The sequence below is a fragment of the Protopterus annectens genome, chromosome 10.part0, assembly GCF_019279795.1.
Source record: "Protopterus annectens isolate FY-2018-M chromosome 10.part0, PAN1.0, whole genome shotgun sequence".
Taxonomy (NCBI): domain Eukaryota; kingdom Metazoa; phylum Chordata; order Ceratodontiformes; family Protopteridae; genus Protopterus; species Protopterus annectens.
The window spans coordinates 1388323921-1388341971 of NC_056744.1; the positions used below are offsets into that span (position 1 = coordinate 1388323921).

The 18051-nt window shown below is 40.8% G+C and overlaps 1 protein-coding gene across 1 annotated transcript in view; it reads right to left on the reverse strand.

The window, feature by feature from the left end:
* The window catches only part of COL24A1 (collagen type XXIV alpha 1 chain), a 3617818-nt gene that overhangs the window by 267453 nt on the left and 3332314 nt on the right, over positions 1–18051 (reverse strand). Inside the window, exons 51-52 of the mRNA XM_044086026.1 lie at positions 2904–2966; positions 2747–2800 (exon numbers count right to left, since the gene is read on the reverse strand). Coding sequence (XP_043941961.1) covers positions 2747–2800; positions 2904–2966 — 117 coding nt within the window. The remainder of the gene's footprint in view (positions 1–2746; positions 2801–2903; positions 2967–18051) is intronic.

Consider the following 18051-nt stretch of genomic DNA (forward strand, 5'->3'; position numbering starts at 1 on the left):
CTGAAAGGGCCCCTGGGACTTTTTGAACCATATTTTTCAGCTGCTTCTCTGATTTCTAAAGAATGGTCATTGAGAAGTGGAAAAATGTATGCCCACAGCAGAAAGGCTCTTTACATTTTTTTCAAACCTAGATAAAGTTTGTCTAAACTTTGGACCAAACATTGACAATCCGTCAAAGAGTGCATTGACAAATGAAGAGTTAAATGGCTCTACAAAGTCACAAAGGCACATCCAAGTGTGACTCCTAATGGCAACAACTGAACCTGCTGCTCTAGTGGACCCTTCAGCTGCATGAGTGATGAACCTCATGAACGAATTGGGCACAGACTCCAGGGTAGCCAACTGGGAAGTCACTTTTTCTTGGACATCCTCAGAAACAGTTCCTGCAAGGGTATCCAATAATTCCTTGACCAGATCCCTCCATGTGCCAAATAATTCAAGGACCTTAAAGCAAAGGCCAATAAAGCACAGACCCGCTTCCCAAATCTATCCATCATGTGAGACTCTCTGTTGGGTGTATGGATAGAAGGTGTCTCCTAGTCCTCGGCTAGTTCCTTTTTTGTGGCTACCGCCACGACCATAGCATTAACAGCTAACCCCTTGGCCCAGAACTGCTTGTCTTCAGGGGCAGACAGAGTTTTGTCAGGTCTCCTGGGGATAGGCCCTACGGTATCAGGGGCCTTGCATGTCTACTGAGAGATCAACTGAATGAGCTCGTCAGTGGGTGAAGTCACTTAAGAGGTAGACAGTCGTGTGCCAAAAGCCTCCAGGTACACGGACTCTTTGGGAGAGAGATTTTGGAACTTCCAGTCACCCCTCTGTCATAAGGGGGTGACCTTGGGGATCCCTCCTCTTCATCAAAGTCATGTCTTCTGTGATCGATTCCTCTAGGGAAACTAACTGCTTCCTCTTGTACTTTTTCTCCTGAGGAATCTCCTCAGTGGGATAATCTTAGGAGGTATCAGATGAAGAGGGAATTCCTATCTGGGCATCCTGCGGTTTTGGTACCTACTGACCTAGTGGAGGTACTGGTTGAATACCTGGGTGGAAAGTAGGCAAGGGTATCTGCTCCGAAGTGTAAGGTGCCAAATGGCTAACTGCTGCAGTCAAGGCCTTCTCCATAGCCTTGAAAGCTGGCCCACCTAAAGAGGGAAGGGAGCCTGGAACCAAGAAAGACTGCCTTGAAACTATGGTCACTCCCTGCTCCAACAATACACCTCCCAAGGCCAAAGCCAGAGCTCTACTGATGCGTGTTGAGGCTCCAAGGTGCAAAGAAAGCTCTGGAAAAATAGGAGTCGACTCTAGCCCCTTGGAGCCGACAGGACAGATATGGCTCCGGTAGGTCTCTGGTTCCGACTGAACTGAAGAACTCAGAGCGAGAATTGGGTCCGAAGACACGGACATCTTCGGTTCTGATACAGTTGGCGCAAGGAAACTCAGAGCCGAGGACTCTAAAGCTTCAGCTGAAGTTAGAGGAGGAAGTTTCGGAGGGGTAAAGGAAAACTTTGGATCCTAAGCCAATGGAGGCTGGAACCACAGTGGAACATGTCAATCCTCTCACCCAGATTATCTTATTCACCAGTCTCTCCACATCATCTTCAGTTGGGCTTTTGGTGGAACGGAGATACAGAATGGATGGTGATTTTGGCCTTTCCAGAAAGGGTGAAGGTAGCCTATCTGGAAAGAGATCAAATGAAGTAGAGTATGAGGTTCTAAGTAGTGTCAACATGGAACACCCCCCCCCCCGATAGCTTGCAAGGTGTCGAAATGCTTAGCGCCGGGGAAAGAGTCTGCACCAATAATTACGGTGCCAATAGCTTAGGATGCTTCTTGCCAAAAACCTCTGGTGTCAAAGATTTTGTCCTATCTGTTAGGTTAGGTTCTGAAGAAGAGTAGGAACTGGTATCTTTGGTACTACATCTGTCAGTTCAAAAAAAACTGTAGGAACCGAAGATTTTAGCTTTTTTGAAGACGGTGCCGAAGGAGAAGTTGGCACTTCTTTCATTTTTCCGAGGATTTAGCTGAGGAAGAGGAAGAGGAAGAGGAAGGAGATGAGACATCAGTTTTACTTTTACCTTTTTCAGAACCAGATATGGCCATAAGAAATGAGTGTCAGAAAAATGTATCTCGTCCTCACATTTTTGGCATCTCTTAAACTCAGAAGAGGCTTTGGATTTATCAGCTATGCCTTGCCCCAACAACAAAAAAATGGCAAGCAGACCACACACTCATGCAAACACACACTGAAGAAGCAGAAGAAGAGAAATTACTATAAAACTAATTTTTTTTTTGAAAAACAGTCAGGAAAGTTACACAAGGAAAAAGACTATCAGCAATGACAGTCGAGCTTGCAAACATGTTTTAGAAAAAGGACAAAGGAGACAAAAAGTACAGAAAGTTCAGAAAAGGTTCAAAATTTTATCAGATAAGGTAAAGAACATTGAAAGAGACTACTGAATAGTCGGAAAGCAAGAAGAAAAATTAAACTTTTACTTAGCTTGCTCTAGAGTAAAGGCAACCATGTTTGACACGAAAAGTGGGGTAACAGGGAAAGGAGCATTGTGGCTAAGGATTAGGCTCGAACGTTTTTGGCTTCTACTAGCTGTAGTAACATCTGAGTCAGATCTGATGCTTGGAACTGAACCCATATATCTAGGATAAAATGAAAATTGACAACATCAGATCAAAAGGAAGGAAGGAAAGGCCCAAAATAAAATACTGCAAAGCTCCAAAGAGATTCACTTACATGCTTTCCAGAAGGTCCTGTTATTCCTTCAGGACCATATGGTCCAGTAGAACCCTAGGGGAAAACATGCAGACACATTTAAATTATGAAATGCCTTTTACAATAATGTATTTTCTTAGAAATCTACATTATTTAGCCAAGTACTATGTTTACTCACCAACTGTCCACTGGGGCCCTTTGGCCCTGGAATACCTGCCAGGCCAAGATCACCATTAGGACCCTGGAAAAAAAGTTATGTATTTTTATCTGCTCTTGAAAATAAAGCTTACTTGCCTAAATATTTGACTTTACAAAACTGCAATTGAAATTTCGTTTTTTTAAGCTTATAAGTCATTTTGAGGTTTGTGGAATAAAATATTTGCTACAGTGACATGCTATTCATTTCATATTTAATATAAATAACCAACAACGAAAAACCGAAACAACCAGGAACCAGAGAGAAGCAACTAAACAACAAAAGTACACTGGTGGAAACAGATGCTTGGCACACTTCTTTTAGCATAAACCAAATTTATTAATCTGCTATTCGTCCGAAGACTTCATCAGAAACAAACAACCACATAATATTGCAGCCATATTTAAACCAAATTTGTTAAAGTTAACCAATAGGAAAACACTGATGTTAACCCATAATGCATCAAACAGAATAAATGACAGATTTTCTATTCTTTAAAAAACATTTGATATTTACAGCTTCATTTAAACGAGGAGGAAGGTGAGCAGCCAACCGAATCTGCCACTCAGCCAACTGAATCTGCCACTCAACTTCCTTCCTTTCAACTTCACTCTTAAAATCACCTCCCCTTAAGTCCATATGTACCACATCCAAAAAAGAAAAAAATACATTTCTTAAAACTGGAACATTTTACAGAATGCTTGTACAGCGCATTATTCTCATCATGTGTCGTAATAGCATATACATGTTCCTTAATTCTAGTACCCAGACATCTGGTAGTCATGCCAACATAAAATGCTGTGCACGACATGCATAAAGCAACATAAACAACCCCAGTAGAGGAACAAACAAATCTACCTGACACTTTTATAGTTCTACTACAATGTGATATGTCTAGGAAGGGACCTTCAGAAATAAACCTAGACATCCTGCAGTTCAAACATTTTGTAAGTACCAAAGACCTTATTAGTACAAAGTGTTATCATGTTCGCCCCTGTAAATTCTAACAGTTGTTTAATGTTTCCATTTTTATTTTCTACAAACTGGGGTCTATCCCCCACTACATTTGCCAGGTCCTCATGTCCAAGCAAAATTTTCTAGTTGTTTTTGACAATATTTTTAATGGTCATGGAATCCACCGTCATTTCCAAAAAAAAAACTTGAAGCAAAATGAGAGTTAAGAGTCATCTCTTGCTTTATTGGTAATTTGTTTACTAGTGAAACCATGTATAATAATGGGTGGAAATTTATTGGTTCTAACACTAATAATTTCATCCGCTATATTATTAAGTAAGTCCAAGCTATAACCTCTTTCCAAGAATAACTTCTTGATAAATTCTATTTCATTCAAAAAATCTTGGTCATCACTGACTATCCTGGAGGCTCTAATGTATTGGCCACATGGAATGTTCCTTTTAATGTACATAGGATGCCCACTTTTGAAGTGGACATAGCTATTGCTAAAAGTTTCTTTTCTGTGAATCCTAAAAATAAATTTGGCGCCATCCCACTCTAAATCCAGTTGTAAATTCTAGAAAAGTACAACTATTATTCAATTCTAGCATAACATTATTCAAATCAAAATCAACTTCTAAAACAATAAAAAATCATTGACAAAACAGCAGTACATCAAAATCTTGTCATACATAGAAATGTGTGGTAACAGTTCTTTCTCCCACCATCCTAAAACTAGGTTAGCAAAGGAGGGGGCTACTGTCGCTCCCATTGCTACCCCCTTCTTTTGTTTGTAAAACTTGGTGTTAAAAATAAAATAATTATTCACTAACACTATATCCATTAAAGTCATATATACATATACTTGTGCGTTGTAGTGCCCATAGTTTTGTAAAAAATTACTTAAAAATTCTAACCTTTCTTCTATAGGAATCGACGTATAAAGGGAAGAAATATCCACTGTAATCATAGTAAAGAAAGGAGTATTGTCATAAATTTCTGTCCTAACATGAAATTCTCTAATTTGGTTAAAGAAATCCTATGAGTCACTAATATGCAATTCCAGTTTCTTAACCAGTGGGTTGAAAACATAATCAAGAAACATAAAAATATTCTCTGTAATACATCTAGGCACAGAAACTATTGGTCTAAAGGGGGGATTCTAAAAGGTTTTGGGTAATTTAGGGATACCAAACAATACACCTATTTTTGGTTCATCAATATGCAAAAAATTGAACAATTCCAGATTAACATCAACATTCATTAATAACTCATACAAGTTGTCATATACATTCCTATGATTTTTCAACACATCACATTTTCTAACTTCAGTGTATTCTAATTCATTGCTGAGCATTTGTTCAATTGCATTAACATAACTCTCTTGTGTCACTATGAAAATCCCCCCTTTGTCTGCCTTCATATATCTAAGATGTCTGAAACTCTAAATCATTTAGAGCTCTAATTTCACTCTGACTTAAATTAAAAAACATATTTTAGGTTTATTCTTACAGCATTGCTTTATTTCTTTTTCACAACTCCTTTCAAATACCTTGATAGTATGATGTAGAAGCGGGTTATAACTGGAATACTAATAAGGTCTTTGGTATTTACAAATGATTGAACTGCAGGATGTGTAGGTTTATTTTTGAAGGTCCCTTCATAGACACATCACATTGTAATAGAACTATAAAAGTGACAGGTAGATTTGATTGTTACTCTACTGGGGTTGTTTATGTGGGTCTATGTCAAATAAACGAACACTTGAAATGTCAAACGTCATATGGTTGAGACCATATGATCGACATTTCAAGTGTTCGAAAGTTGACTTTAACGGCGCCGTACAGTGCAGAATGACAGAATTTCCCTTTTCTGCACTGAAGTGCTGTCTCGGAGTTGGTATATTTAAGTAGGGGGGGGTGTGGGGGGTGCAGAGGGGCTTGACCCCTGCTCGCACCGTTAAGGTATGTTTTTCTTTTTTCTTTTTTTTATATTATATATTCAAGCTGTCAAATATCGACCATATGGTCTCGAACATATGGTATTCGACACTTTGAAAGTTCGAATATATAACATAGACCCGTTTATGTTGCTTTATGTATGTCATGCACAGCATTTTATGTTGGCGCGACTACCAGAAGTCTGGGTACAAGAATTAGGGAACATGCACATGCTATTACGACGCATGATGAGAATAATGTGCTGTACAAGCATTCTGCAAAATGTTCCAATTTTAAGAAAAACTTATTTTTTCTGTTTTGGATGTGGTACATATGGACTTAAGGAGAGGTGATTTTAAGAATGAATTTGAAAGGAAAGAAGTTGAGTGGCAAATTCGGTTGGCTGCTCACCTTCCTCCTGGTTTAAATGAAGCTGTAAATATCAAATGTTTTTTTAAAGTACAGAAAATCTGTCATTTATTCTGTTTGATGCATTAAGCATTAACATCAGCGTTTTCCTATTGGTTAACTGTTTAACAAATTTGGTTTAAATATGGCTGCAATATTATGTGGTTGTTTGTTTTTGATGAAGTCTTTGGACAAATAGCAGATTAATAAATTTGGTTTAAGCTAAAAGAACTGTGTTGAGCACCTGTTTCCACCAGTTTACTTTTGCTGTTTAATAACCTTCAGAAAGACTAAGTTAGCATTTACTATAGTAATAATATGGTATACACACCTATGGGTTATACTTATGCCAACTGTTATACAGGTTGAGATAAGGCCGTATTTCTCCTTATATCTTGAATACTATTTTATCTATAACAAAATTAATATTCTCGTAGAAAAGTGATTACCTTAAAAGGCAACAAAAGTACAGTTGTTTAAGTAAACTTACCATAACACTAGATGTTTGAATGATCACTGCTGCAGTAACCTTAGCTATATGGGTTATATCCTGTTAAGGAAATAACACCCAGCCAGCTTCTAAAACCTCAAGGGCACTATCCAAGTGCCCACACCATTAGCTCAAACTGAGCTGAAGAAAAAGTGCAGGTGACATGCCCTTCAGGGTTTTTATGCCATCTGACAGAGGGAGGGAGGCTACAGCCCTGAAAATGTGAATATGCTGGTATGTCCACACCCTGGCAACAAAAACATACAGAAATTATGGAAATGGAGCGGTGGAGTAGCGAGCACAGCAATGATCATTCAAATGTCTACCGTTATGGTACGTTTTTACGTACACAGCTGTATTATGTTCCTCATTTGATTGCTGCTGCTGCAGTAGCCTTAGTTATATGGGTAGATTACCATAGCTTATCCTGCCTTGGAGGAGGAAGCATTAGGATCCAGGAGCCCCTGGAGAACTGTCCAAGTAAAGCCTGTCCTGGACCTGGAAATGAAATCCAGTAAGTTGTGCTTTGTAAAATTATGTACAGAGGACCAGGTAGCTGCCTCTGGAATACATCTAGAGTCCATCCATTGCAATTATGACATTGAAGAAGCCAAGGCTCTCACAGAATGTGCCTCGAGCCTACCTGGCAGTGATTTATCATGGTAAGAATAACAGAAGAAAAAAAAAACAGGGGCAACTAACTGGCAATTGTCTGTTTTTGACATGTTACCCTATCTTATCCTGTCAAAGGAAATAACACAAATGTACAGATTTCAAAAAGGACACAGTTCTGTCAAGGTTAATACCTGAGTGGATGTACAAATTATGTAGAATCCTTTCTGTCTGGTTTAAAGCTTCAGGAAGGAATACAGATGGAGAGTTGGCTTGATTCCAAGTATGCTCTAAAACATTGGCACAAATGAACGACTTGTTCTAAAAGTAACCCTATCTCTTGAAAAAAATAAATAGGGTTCACTCACCATGACAGTATGCAAGTCAGATACTCTCTTGCAGATGTTGGAGCAATAAGGAAAAAGTACAGTTTTGTACCTACCATAAATGTAAATGTTCGAGGATCCACATTGCTGCAGTCCTAACAATAGGGTAGTCCGCTGTCCCAGTCGGCCCGAATACCAAAGTATATGGCTGACGTCGGTCAAGGCGCATTAGTCTGACGTCAGGGTACTAATGCGCATGACCGACGTCATATCCTCAGTCTTTTCTTGCCCCAGATGTCAGAAGACCCTAAAAAGATAAGGCCAAAACCAAAAACACCAAACACTCCTGCACCAAAAATATGTACAATATATACAAAATTACAAGAGTATAACCTCACCCACACAACCACCCCTAAACACAGAGGGAAGGAGGGAGGGTAATTGGACTGCAGCAATGTGGATCCTCGAACATCTACATTTATGGTAGGTACAAAACTGTACTATGTTCTTCATTCCACATTGCTGCAGTCCTAACAATTGGGTAGAATCCCAAAGCAGAGGTAAGGGAGGCTGGCAAATCATAAAGAAGCAGGAGCTGTCAACATGCCTTGCAAAATAGCTGTGGCAAAACCAGCCCTAGATTTAGAGTAGAGAGGAAGGTGGTAATGCTTAGAGAAAGTATGCACTGAACTCCAAGTAGCTGCCTCCAAAATATCCTTAGTTGCCACCGGCCTTAGAAATGCTGTTGAAGTGGCAGTAGCCCTAGTGGAATGAGGCCTAATCCCAGCTGGAATCTCCTTGCCATGATGGGAATAACAAAATGCAATGCAAAACCCAATCCACTTAGAAATAGTTTGTTTTGACACAGGCTTGCCCTGAGAACTCAAAGCAAAAGAAACAAACAACTGCTGAGACTGCCTAAAATCCTTAGTCCTGCTTAAATAATAACGCAACTGCCTGTGTACATCTAAAGTGTGCAAAATCTTTTCCCCCTTATTTTGGGGATCTGCATAGAAAGTAGGCAAATGAATAGTTTGGTTTAAAGCCACACTAGAAACCACCTTAGGCATAAAAGAAGGATTAGTACGTAATGATACCCTATCCTTATGGAAAATCAAAAAAGGCTCTACCGCCATAAGGGCCTGCAATTCAGAAACCCTTCTTGCAGAAGTAATGGCCAACAAAAAGCAGTCTTCCATGACAAGTATTTCAATTCAGCAGTAGCCGCAGGCTCAAAAGGTTGTAGAGTAAGTTTCTCCAACACAAAATTGAGATCCCAAGCAGGAGTAGGAGCTCTACGTGGGGTCTTATATTCTTTGCCCCTCTAAGAAATTGCTTGAACAAAGGATGCGAAAACAATGGTGGGTCACAATCATAGTGAGCTGAAATTGCTGCAGCATGAATCTTAATGGAAGAGAAAGACAAACCTTTGTCCAATAACTCAGTAAGATATTGAAGAGCCACACTCAAATTAGGCTCAGAAATCTCCAAATTCTTTGCTGCACTCCAAAATAAAAATCTCTTCCATTTTTCTGCGTACACTTTCCTTGTACTAGGTCTTCTGGCTTCCATAATCACATTTAAAACTTGTTGAGGAAGTTGAGACCTGCTGTGTTTCAAAACAGAATATGCCAGGCTGTTAGATGAAGAGAGTGAAGCTTGACATTGAGCAGATGACCGTCCCTCTGAGACAACAGGTGTGGAATCAAAGGTAAAGGCCATGGAGGCTTCCTTACCAGACTCCTCAGTAATGGGTACCAGTGTTGCCGAGGCCAATCTGGAGCTATTAAAATCATCCTTGGCTTGTCTTGTCTGACCTTTAGGAGCACCTTTGGGAGAAGAGGCAGAGGTGGAAAGGCATACACATGAAGATTTTTCCAACTGAAAGAAAGAGCATCCACTTTCCAAGCTGTGTGATGAAACCTCTTTGTGCAAAACTTTGGCAGCTGGTGGTTTAGTGGAGAAGCGAACAGATCTATGTCTGGAGTTCCCCATGACACTGTCAATTTCCGAAATACATGAAGATCCAGTTTCCACTCGTGGGGATCCATGATTTGTCTGCTTAACACATCTGCTAAGGAGTTCTGTGCTCCGGCAGAAACCTTGCCTGAAGAGTTAGTTGCAAGCTGAGCGCAGTCTCCCATAAAATCATTGCTTGCCTGCATAACGGGTAAGAATGTGTTCCCCCTTGTTTGTTGATGTACCACATGACAGTTGTGTTGTCTGTTAGAATCAACACCTGCCCTGGAAGAAGTAACTCCTTGAAAGCCATTAATGCAAACTGGACTGCTAACATCTCCTTCATGTTGATATGTAGATGCTGTAGTCTGGCAGGCCACTTGTCTTGTATCCACTTTCCATTTAGATGAGCTCCCCAAGCAATGTCTGAGGCATCTGTCATTAGAATCTGACTCGCCTCTGGCCGGGTCACAGAGAGTCCCTTGTTTAGGTGACATTCCTGAGCCCACCACAAAATTCCTGTTGAATGCAAGGTATTATTTGAATGACAGTGTCCAAATCCTGGCAGTGCTGTGTCCATACATTTTGAGATACCATTGCAGCTTCCTCATATGCAGTTTGGCATTGGGAAGCACCAGAATACAAGATGCCATGAACCCTAAGGCTTGAAGGACTGTCCTTGCAGTCAGCCCGGACTGAAGAGATAGTTGATGGAAGTAAATGGAAAGATTCTTTTGTTTGTCCGGGGTTAAAAAGGCCATCTGGGCTGCTGTATTCAGTCTCACACCCAGAAAGCACATGTCTTGAGAGGGTACTAGACTGGACTTTATTTCGCTCACAGAATACCCTAGGCATCTTAGCACTGCTATCACATATTCCAAATGCTGTAAAGGTCTTCCTTTTCTTGAGCCAGAATCAGGCAGTCGTCCAAGTAAGGATAGATTTGTATTCCTTTTAGCCTGAAGTAAGCTATCACTGGAGCCAGAACCTTTGTGAATACTCTGGGCACAGTAGATAAGCCAAAGGGCAATGCAGAGAACTGATAATGGGAATTTCCAGCTCGAAACGCAGATACTTCCTGCAACTTAGTCTGATAGGCACATGAAGGTAAGCCTCCTTGAGATCTAAAGTTACCATCCAGTGATCTTTGCCCAGCAGAGGTAAAAGCTGTTGTAACGCCAACATTTTGAACTTGGGAATGTCCAGATAAGTGTTGAGGATAGATAAATCCAAAATTGGTCTCCACGTGTTCCCCTTCTTTGGTACTAGGAACAGGCGAGAATAAAATCCTAGGCCCCTTTCTGGCACAGGAACCGCTGAATGGCCCCTATTTGGAGTAACAGAGAAATTTGCTTGTGAGCCTCTTTTCTTTGTAGAGGAGGAATGTCTGGCATGCCTTTGAAAGGAGGCAAGGTATGGAAATAAAACCTGTAACCGTGGTGAATGATATCCAAAACCCATCTGTCTTGGGTAATTAAATCCCAATTTTCTTTGAAAAGAGCCAGCCTTCCTCCCAAAGGTGCTGCCAGACGAGAATGTACTGGCAGCTGAAAAGGCAGGTCATTGGGTCTGTTTACGAAAGGACTGACCCCTGCCCTCACCAGAAGTCTGAGCAGGTGAACTCCCTGTTCTAGGCCTAAAAGAACCTTGAGCTCTGCCCCTACCACGTCTAGACCTACCCCTAGACTGGGAATCATAAGCAGGATATGTCCATCCCTTAGTAGGCCAATTTCTACTAAACTTCGGAGGCTGCACCTGCAGAAAATCTTTAACAGTTTGCATAGACTTAGCCTTGTCCTCCATTTTCTTTAAAACTGCTTCCACAGGCGAACCAAACAACACGTCAGACTGTAATGGAGCATCCAAAATCCTTGTCTTAACATGCTCAGCTAAATTCTGATCCCTCAACCAGGCGTGCCTCGAAGAACAGAACCAGTGGCAGCCACCCTCGAGGAGGCCTGCACAGCATCAAAACCACATTGCAAGGAATGCTTACCCACCTGTTCAGACACATGAACTAAATCCTGCAACTCTTTACACTCAATACCTTCCGCCAGAGCATCCACCTTAGACTTCAATTGTGAAAGGAGATAATTTTGATATTTTAACATGTGAAACTGGCAATTCAACGCCCTCATGGCTAAAGTGGAAGAAGTATACACTTTCTTTCCCCATCTATCCAAAGCCCTTGCCTCTTTATCAGGAGGAACAGGATTTTTAACAACAGAAGCCTTAACACCTTTAGGCCCCTGAGAGACAGTTTCGGGTCCGCCCTAGGACTCTTAAAAGATACTTATGAGCTTCAGGCACCCTATAGTACCTATCTGGTTTAACTGGGGCAGGAGGCAAAGAATCAGGGTTCAGGGAAGCCTCTGCAAAAACATCTTCCACCACATTCAGAACAGGAGGTATAGCTAAAGGCCTATGCTGGGGTAAAACAAGAATCCCTAAGCCTCTTCCTGGAATCAGAGAAATCTTGACCTTCCCATTTAAAATGCTCCCTCATGGAATGAAGAGTCTCTGAAAATGAAAAATCCTCAGGAGGAGAAGCTGAAGGAGTAGAATCATCCACATCAGAATCAGAATAAGGAGGATACTCCTGCAAGTCTTCAGCCGAAGACTCAGAAGCCTCCGAACACTGCTCAAAACTCTCAAACTCAGGTTCCACCCTAGGCCTCTTATCAGGAGGGGGCATAGAACCTCTAATCATAGTAATCAAATCCTCTGCCATTTTAAGCATATGTTTCTTAGGCAAAGATCCTGAAGAGCTAGGAGAAACCCCCACTGAAGTTAACCCTGGCCTGCCTCTCAAAGAAGCCTTGGAAACAGAAGGGGAGGCTCTAACCACCTTAGGAAGAGAGGGAAGAACAGCCACCTGAGAAGCCCCTTCAGCCTGGCCTACCTCCTGAGAGGACACATCCTGTAACAGTAAAGTCTCTCCCTGAGACTCCAAAGAAACTCCTGGCAGAACCTCCGGCTCCACTGAGCCTTCTAAAGAACCGACGTCCGGGACTGTCGGTTCTTCCAATCTAGGCTTTGCTGCTTTGTCCTTGCGCTTTTTGGACGAAGCGGGCGGAGCATCCGACAGCATTTTATAATTACAACGCTTCCCAAAAACTAACCTGGCACAGTCTAACCTTCTCTTAATAGTGCGTTTGTTAAATCTAGCACAAGAGCGGCATCCAACAACGTCGTGCTCAGGCCCTAAACAAGGTATACACAAAGTATGGTAATCCCTATGAGGTATCTGTTTCCCACAAGAAATACAGTTATTCACTTTTTCTGACATCCGGTTAAATACTGAGGCAAGAAAAAACCAAAATATTCCCCAACGGGGTACTTAGCCAACTTTGATTCGGTCTGAAACTCCGACTTCAGAAAATTTCAGAACGCCAAACTCGCAAAACTGCTTCTGCATCGGACCATGCGGCAAAAAAGACTGAGGATATGACGTCGGTCATGCGCATTAGTACCCTGACGTCCTGACGTCAGACTAATGCGCCTTGACCGACGTCAGCCATATACTTTGGTATTTGGGCCGACTGGGACAGCGGACTACCCTATTGTTAGGACTGCAGCAATGTGGAATGAAGAACATCAGTCTTCCAAATCAGGAAACAAACAAAAAAAAAAAAAAAAACATCCTGATGAGTTGGTTCAAAAGGAGAGTGATTTAACTTTTCAAGCACAAATATAAGATCCCAACAAGGTATCATATGTGTTCTAGGTGTTCTAAAGTACAACCCTCTTTCATGAACAGCTTGAGCAAAGTCTGAGAAGAAAGAGGAGAATCCATGCCAGACAAGCTGAAATGGCTGGCAAATATACCTTGTTAAAGGAGTAAGACAGACAGGCCAAAGGCTAGTAACTCAAATATAGTAACACTAGTGGTACATAATCCCTGCCTTTCATACTGATAAGGTCTACCTGATCTGCACTCTGTTGGCGCTTATTTTGGAACATAATGTGCTCATATTTGAGAGTGAACACTTCTTGCAACAGAAAGGGGTAGCGATGGGCACGGTATGTGCCAATAGCTATGCCAATTTGGTTCTGGCAGAATTGGAGCTGTAGAATGTTTTTTCTGATAGTAACAGTTTCAGAAGCCCTGTACTCTATTATGGTCACTATGTGGACGATCTGTTTCTTGTTTGGGGGGGCACAGTAGAAAGTCTTGATCAGTTTGTGTGTTACCTCAACAGCACTACTGACTTCCTTCAGTTCACCTATGAATGGTTCACAGAAACTTTCTCATTTTTGGATGTTATGGTAGTTAAGACTACAGGAGGCTTGCATACCAGACAGTTTGTCAAGTCATGCAAGCCCAATAACACAGTACATTCATGCAGCATACATCCCAGACATGTTAATGTCCTGAAAGGACAGTTCTTCAGGACAGCAAGACTAAGCACTAGAGACAGTGATATGTATGACTCCTTTGACAGACTTACTAACAACTTGTTAGATAGAGGGTATAATACCAAAGAAATAGTGACTGCACAGAATGATGCAGTTATGTTGAGGCACACATGCACAAGACCTTACTTTGATGACAGAGTGGAGGACACTGTTCCCTCCACTTTAAAGTGCACTCAGCCAATACGTAGGAGCCTCACATACTCCAAAGATCCAGAACGTATATGTGAAATTGTTAAGAAGCATTGGAGGATCTTGACTCTGATGAGAGATGTAAAGGGCTGTTAGGAAAATCACCCTCCTTTTGTTTTAAGAATTGCCCCTTACTAAAGAAAATACTGTGTTATAGGCCTTTGTCTGGTGGTCAGAGGAGTGACTTTAGTCAGACAGTAGGCTTTCCATGCTACCACTGCAGTGCATGCAGATATGTGGACACAGATGACCAGTTTGTGCATCCAGACACAGGACAGTTGTTCAGTATCAGATTCTATGCTGACTGTAGTAGCCAAAATATAGTGTATTGTGCGTCTTGTGTAACTTGTAAAAGTTTCTACGTTGAGAAGACCAACTGCTGTCCGAGAGACAGAATTACAGAACATGTCTATGGTATCACTAAGCAAGATGTGAAGAATGTCTTATACAAGCATGTTATGTCAGCAGGGTGCGAACATTGGTTTAAATTTTTAGTGCTGGAAATGTACACACCAGGGTTGAGAGGTGGTGACATAAGGACTAAGACAGAATGTGTTGAGATAAAATGGATGCATTTGCTTAGGGCCAATGAATGCAAGGGGTTAAATGAAGTTCTCCCCATTAAGCCATTGTTGAGATCATGTGACCTTAAACACTAAGCTATATAAAATGCATTGTGAATAGAGTTTTATATGGATTTGAAGAAGTACCTGTGTGTATGAAAGAGCGTATCCTGCTTATTTTACTTTAATCTATTTATTTTACTTTAATCATTTTTTTTTTTTTAATTTTTATTAAAGTTTTGGCTTGTTCATACATCTCTGTCTGGCCAGCTATTTTTGTTTTGTTTCTTTCATAAGTATTTGTTGTTTGCTGGTTGCTCTTTTCTGTTTGCAATCCCTGATTGTGCCCTGGTTATTAGAGTGGTACCAACTAGAAAATATGTTCCATATACTAGCATAAGATTTCCTAGTAGCAGGATTTACTGTCACCTTAGTACCTGCTGCATGCCAGAAACAAAGTTTCCTTATCTTTTTACTATACTAATTATCTACTTCTATGATTACATTACATTTGTGAATTTGTTCTAATTGTAATTTTTTTGCGAATTTCTTCACCTAGGCTGTGCCTGCAAATGGTCAGTTTTGATCAGTATACTATGAGGTTGGGGACGGGCATAATGGTTAAAGTGTTTGCCTTACAGACACAAGGTACACGATTTGATTCTCACCTTTGAAACAAAAATTGGCTAGGTTTAAAATGGCTCAAAAGGGCAGCTAGCCTAGTACTTACCTATGAACCCCAGTAAGCAAACTAACCAAATAAAAATAAATAAGTGAATAAATAAGGTCCCTAAAAGATATCAAAATTAAATCATCTATGCAGTTAGTTGCAGCTGTCTTTGACTGTAGTGTACCAAACCCCCTCCCCGTGAATAGATCCAATCTGTGATGAAGTTTGTGGTAACTGCCCTTGGTCAATTCCATAAGAAGGGAGAACTGCTCTTGCCTGGGCCAAAAGGTATTCAGCACAATTATTTTTTTACAGCCATTCTGAATCTTCAGAATGACCCTAGATATCAATGGAAAGGGTGGAAATGCATAAAGAAACATTCCTGCCCATGGGAATAAAAATAAAAGTACATTTGTTCTCCATACCTGCTTGCTAGGGGTCCCTAAAAGAATATATTGAGTTGTCTGTTTTGAAAGGGTGTGAAAAAATCTACTTGAGGTGTTTCCCACAAGAGGATCAATTCCTGGAAGACCCCCCCCCCCCCCATTTAATGTTCATTCATGAGGAGACGCCCAGGTCATGTTCATCTTGTCTGCCACTACATTTTACTCTGACACAGTGTAGGAAGCTTGGAGGGTTAAACAGTGCTTTACTAACATCCCAAACTAGCATCGCCAGCCTGCACAAGTTAAGACATGGTGACCCCGTTTACTTATCTACCTCATCACTGTGGTGTTGTCTGTAATCACCAGCAAAGGCCCTGGAGACCACAGTTAGAGAAGAAATTCAATAGCTCAATCACAGCTGATATCTCTCATACATTTATGAGCTTTTATCCTGTCTTGTTTATTCAAAGACCTTTTACTTTTAGCCTTATCAATACAACTCACCATGCAAAATCTGATGCACCTGTTGTTACTGATTGAGCAGGGGATGTGCAAGAGAGAGGAAGTAGTTTCAGAATCCATCTGTCTGAGGCAATCTGGTATCTCTACCAAAGAGGTTCTCACTTCACAAAGCCCATTACTGGAATTTGGAAAATCCATGGATGAGAATGTTGGGTCCAAACAGTCTTTAAAAAGAAAATTAAAGTTATGTATTTACCATAATGCTAGATATCTGTGTTGTCTTCTTCCATCCATCTCAATCTTTGGATCTTCAGATCCAAGTACACCTGACAGCTGGCAGCATTTCAGTCTTCAAGCTCCAAGGCTTGGACTCCTCTCCCATAATTCTTTGCTTCCTTAAAGCTCTTCAGATTGAAGTTTCTCCATGTAGTTGTAAAAATTCTAAAAGCTACCAGGAAGAAGGAAAAATCTCTAGTAGTAGATCAAGACAAAGGAATAGCAGGAAAACCAAAGAAGCCTGAAGTGTTTCCTAATTCAAGCCTCAGGCTAATCTGCTATATCTAACTGTATTCTTGACATGAACCAAAAGAAAGGAAGGAGGAAGGAGACAGGGGTGATTGAGAGTGATGGAAGATGACAACACAGATCTAGCATCATGGTAAGTACACACGTTTTGTATCAAATTTTGTCTTTTCCATCCTTCTCAACCTTTGGGACAGAAACCCCAGCCATTCATCTGGGTGGTCCTAAGACAGAACGTTATGCAAAATGGTGAAATCTAAGGCAGCTCTGGAATAAGACTGAATATCTACTTTATAACGGTTAATGAGGGTGTGAGAAGAGACCCATGTGAAAGCTGCTCAAATATCATCCATAGAGCTGCATCTAAAAAAAGGTTGTAGAGGTAGACACGGCTCTTGTAGAATGACCTTTAGCCCTGAAGGGCAAGGAGACACCTTTCTAAGAGTACATAAAAGATATGCAACCAGAAAGCCATGTGGACAATGTCATTTTTGACACTGGTTGACCTAATCTTGCCTTAGAGAAAGACACAAAATGTTGACAAAAATGTCTATATTGTTTTGTTCTGTCCAAGTAAAGCCTTACTTGTCGATGAACATCAAAGAAATAAAGTGTGTATTCTCCCTTGTTACTGACATTGGGAAAGAAAATGGGTAGCTCAACAGACTGATTCAAACTAGATTTAGAAGCGCCACCTCGGGAATAAAGGAAGGATTAGTTCTGAATAATGCTATGTCCTTATGACAAATAAGTTAAGGGGAAAGGAGGATAATTCCTCTAACTCACATGCTGTTCTGGCTGAAAAAAATAGCTACAAGGAAGAGACTCTTCCAAGAGACAAATTTTAAAGCAGCTGCCAGTTCAAAAGGGGATTTTACCAGGGAATGAAGTACAGTTAGAGAAGAGATTCAATAGCTCGATCATAGCTAATATCTCTTCTACATTTATGTGCTTTTGTCCTCTCTTGTTTATTCAAAGACCTTTTACTTTTAACCTCTTCAATACAGCTCACCATGCAAAATACGATGCACCTGCTGTTACTGATTGAGCAGGGGATGTGCAAGAGAGAGAGGAAGTAGTTTCAGAATCCATCTGTCTGAGACAATCTAGATTTACAGAAATCTGGTATCTCCACCAAAGAGGTTCTCACTTCACAAAGCCCATTACTGGAATCTGGAAATCCCATGGATGGGAATGTTGGGTCCAAACAGTCTTTAAATAGAAAATTAA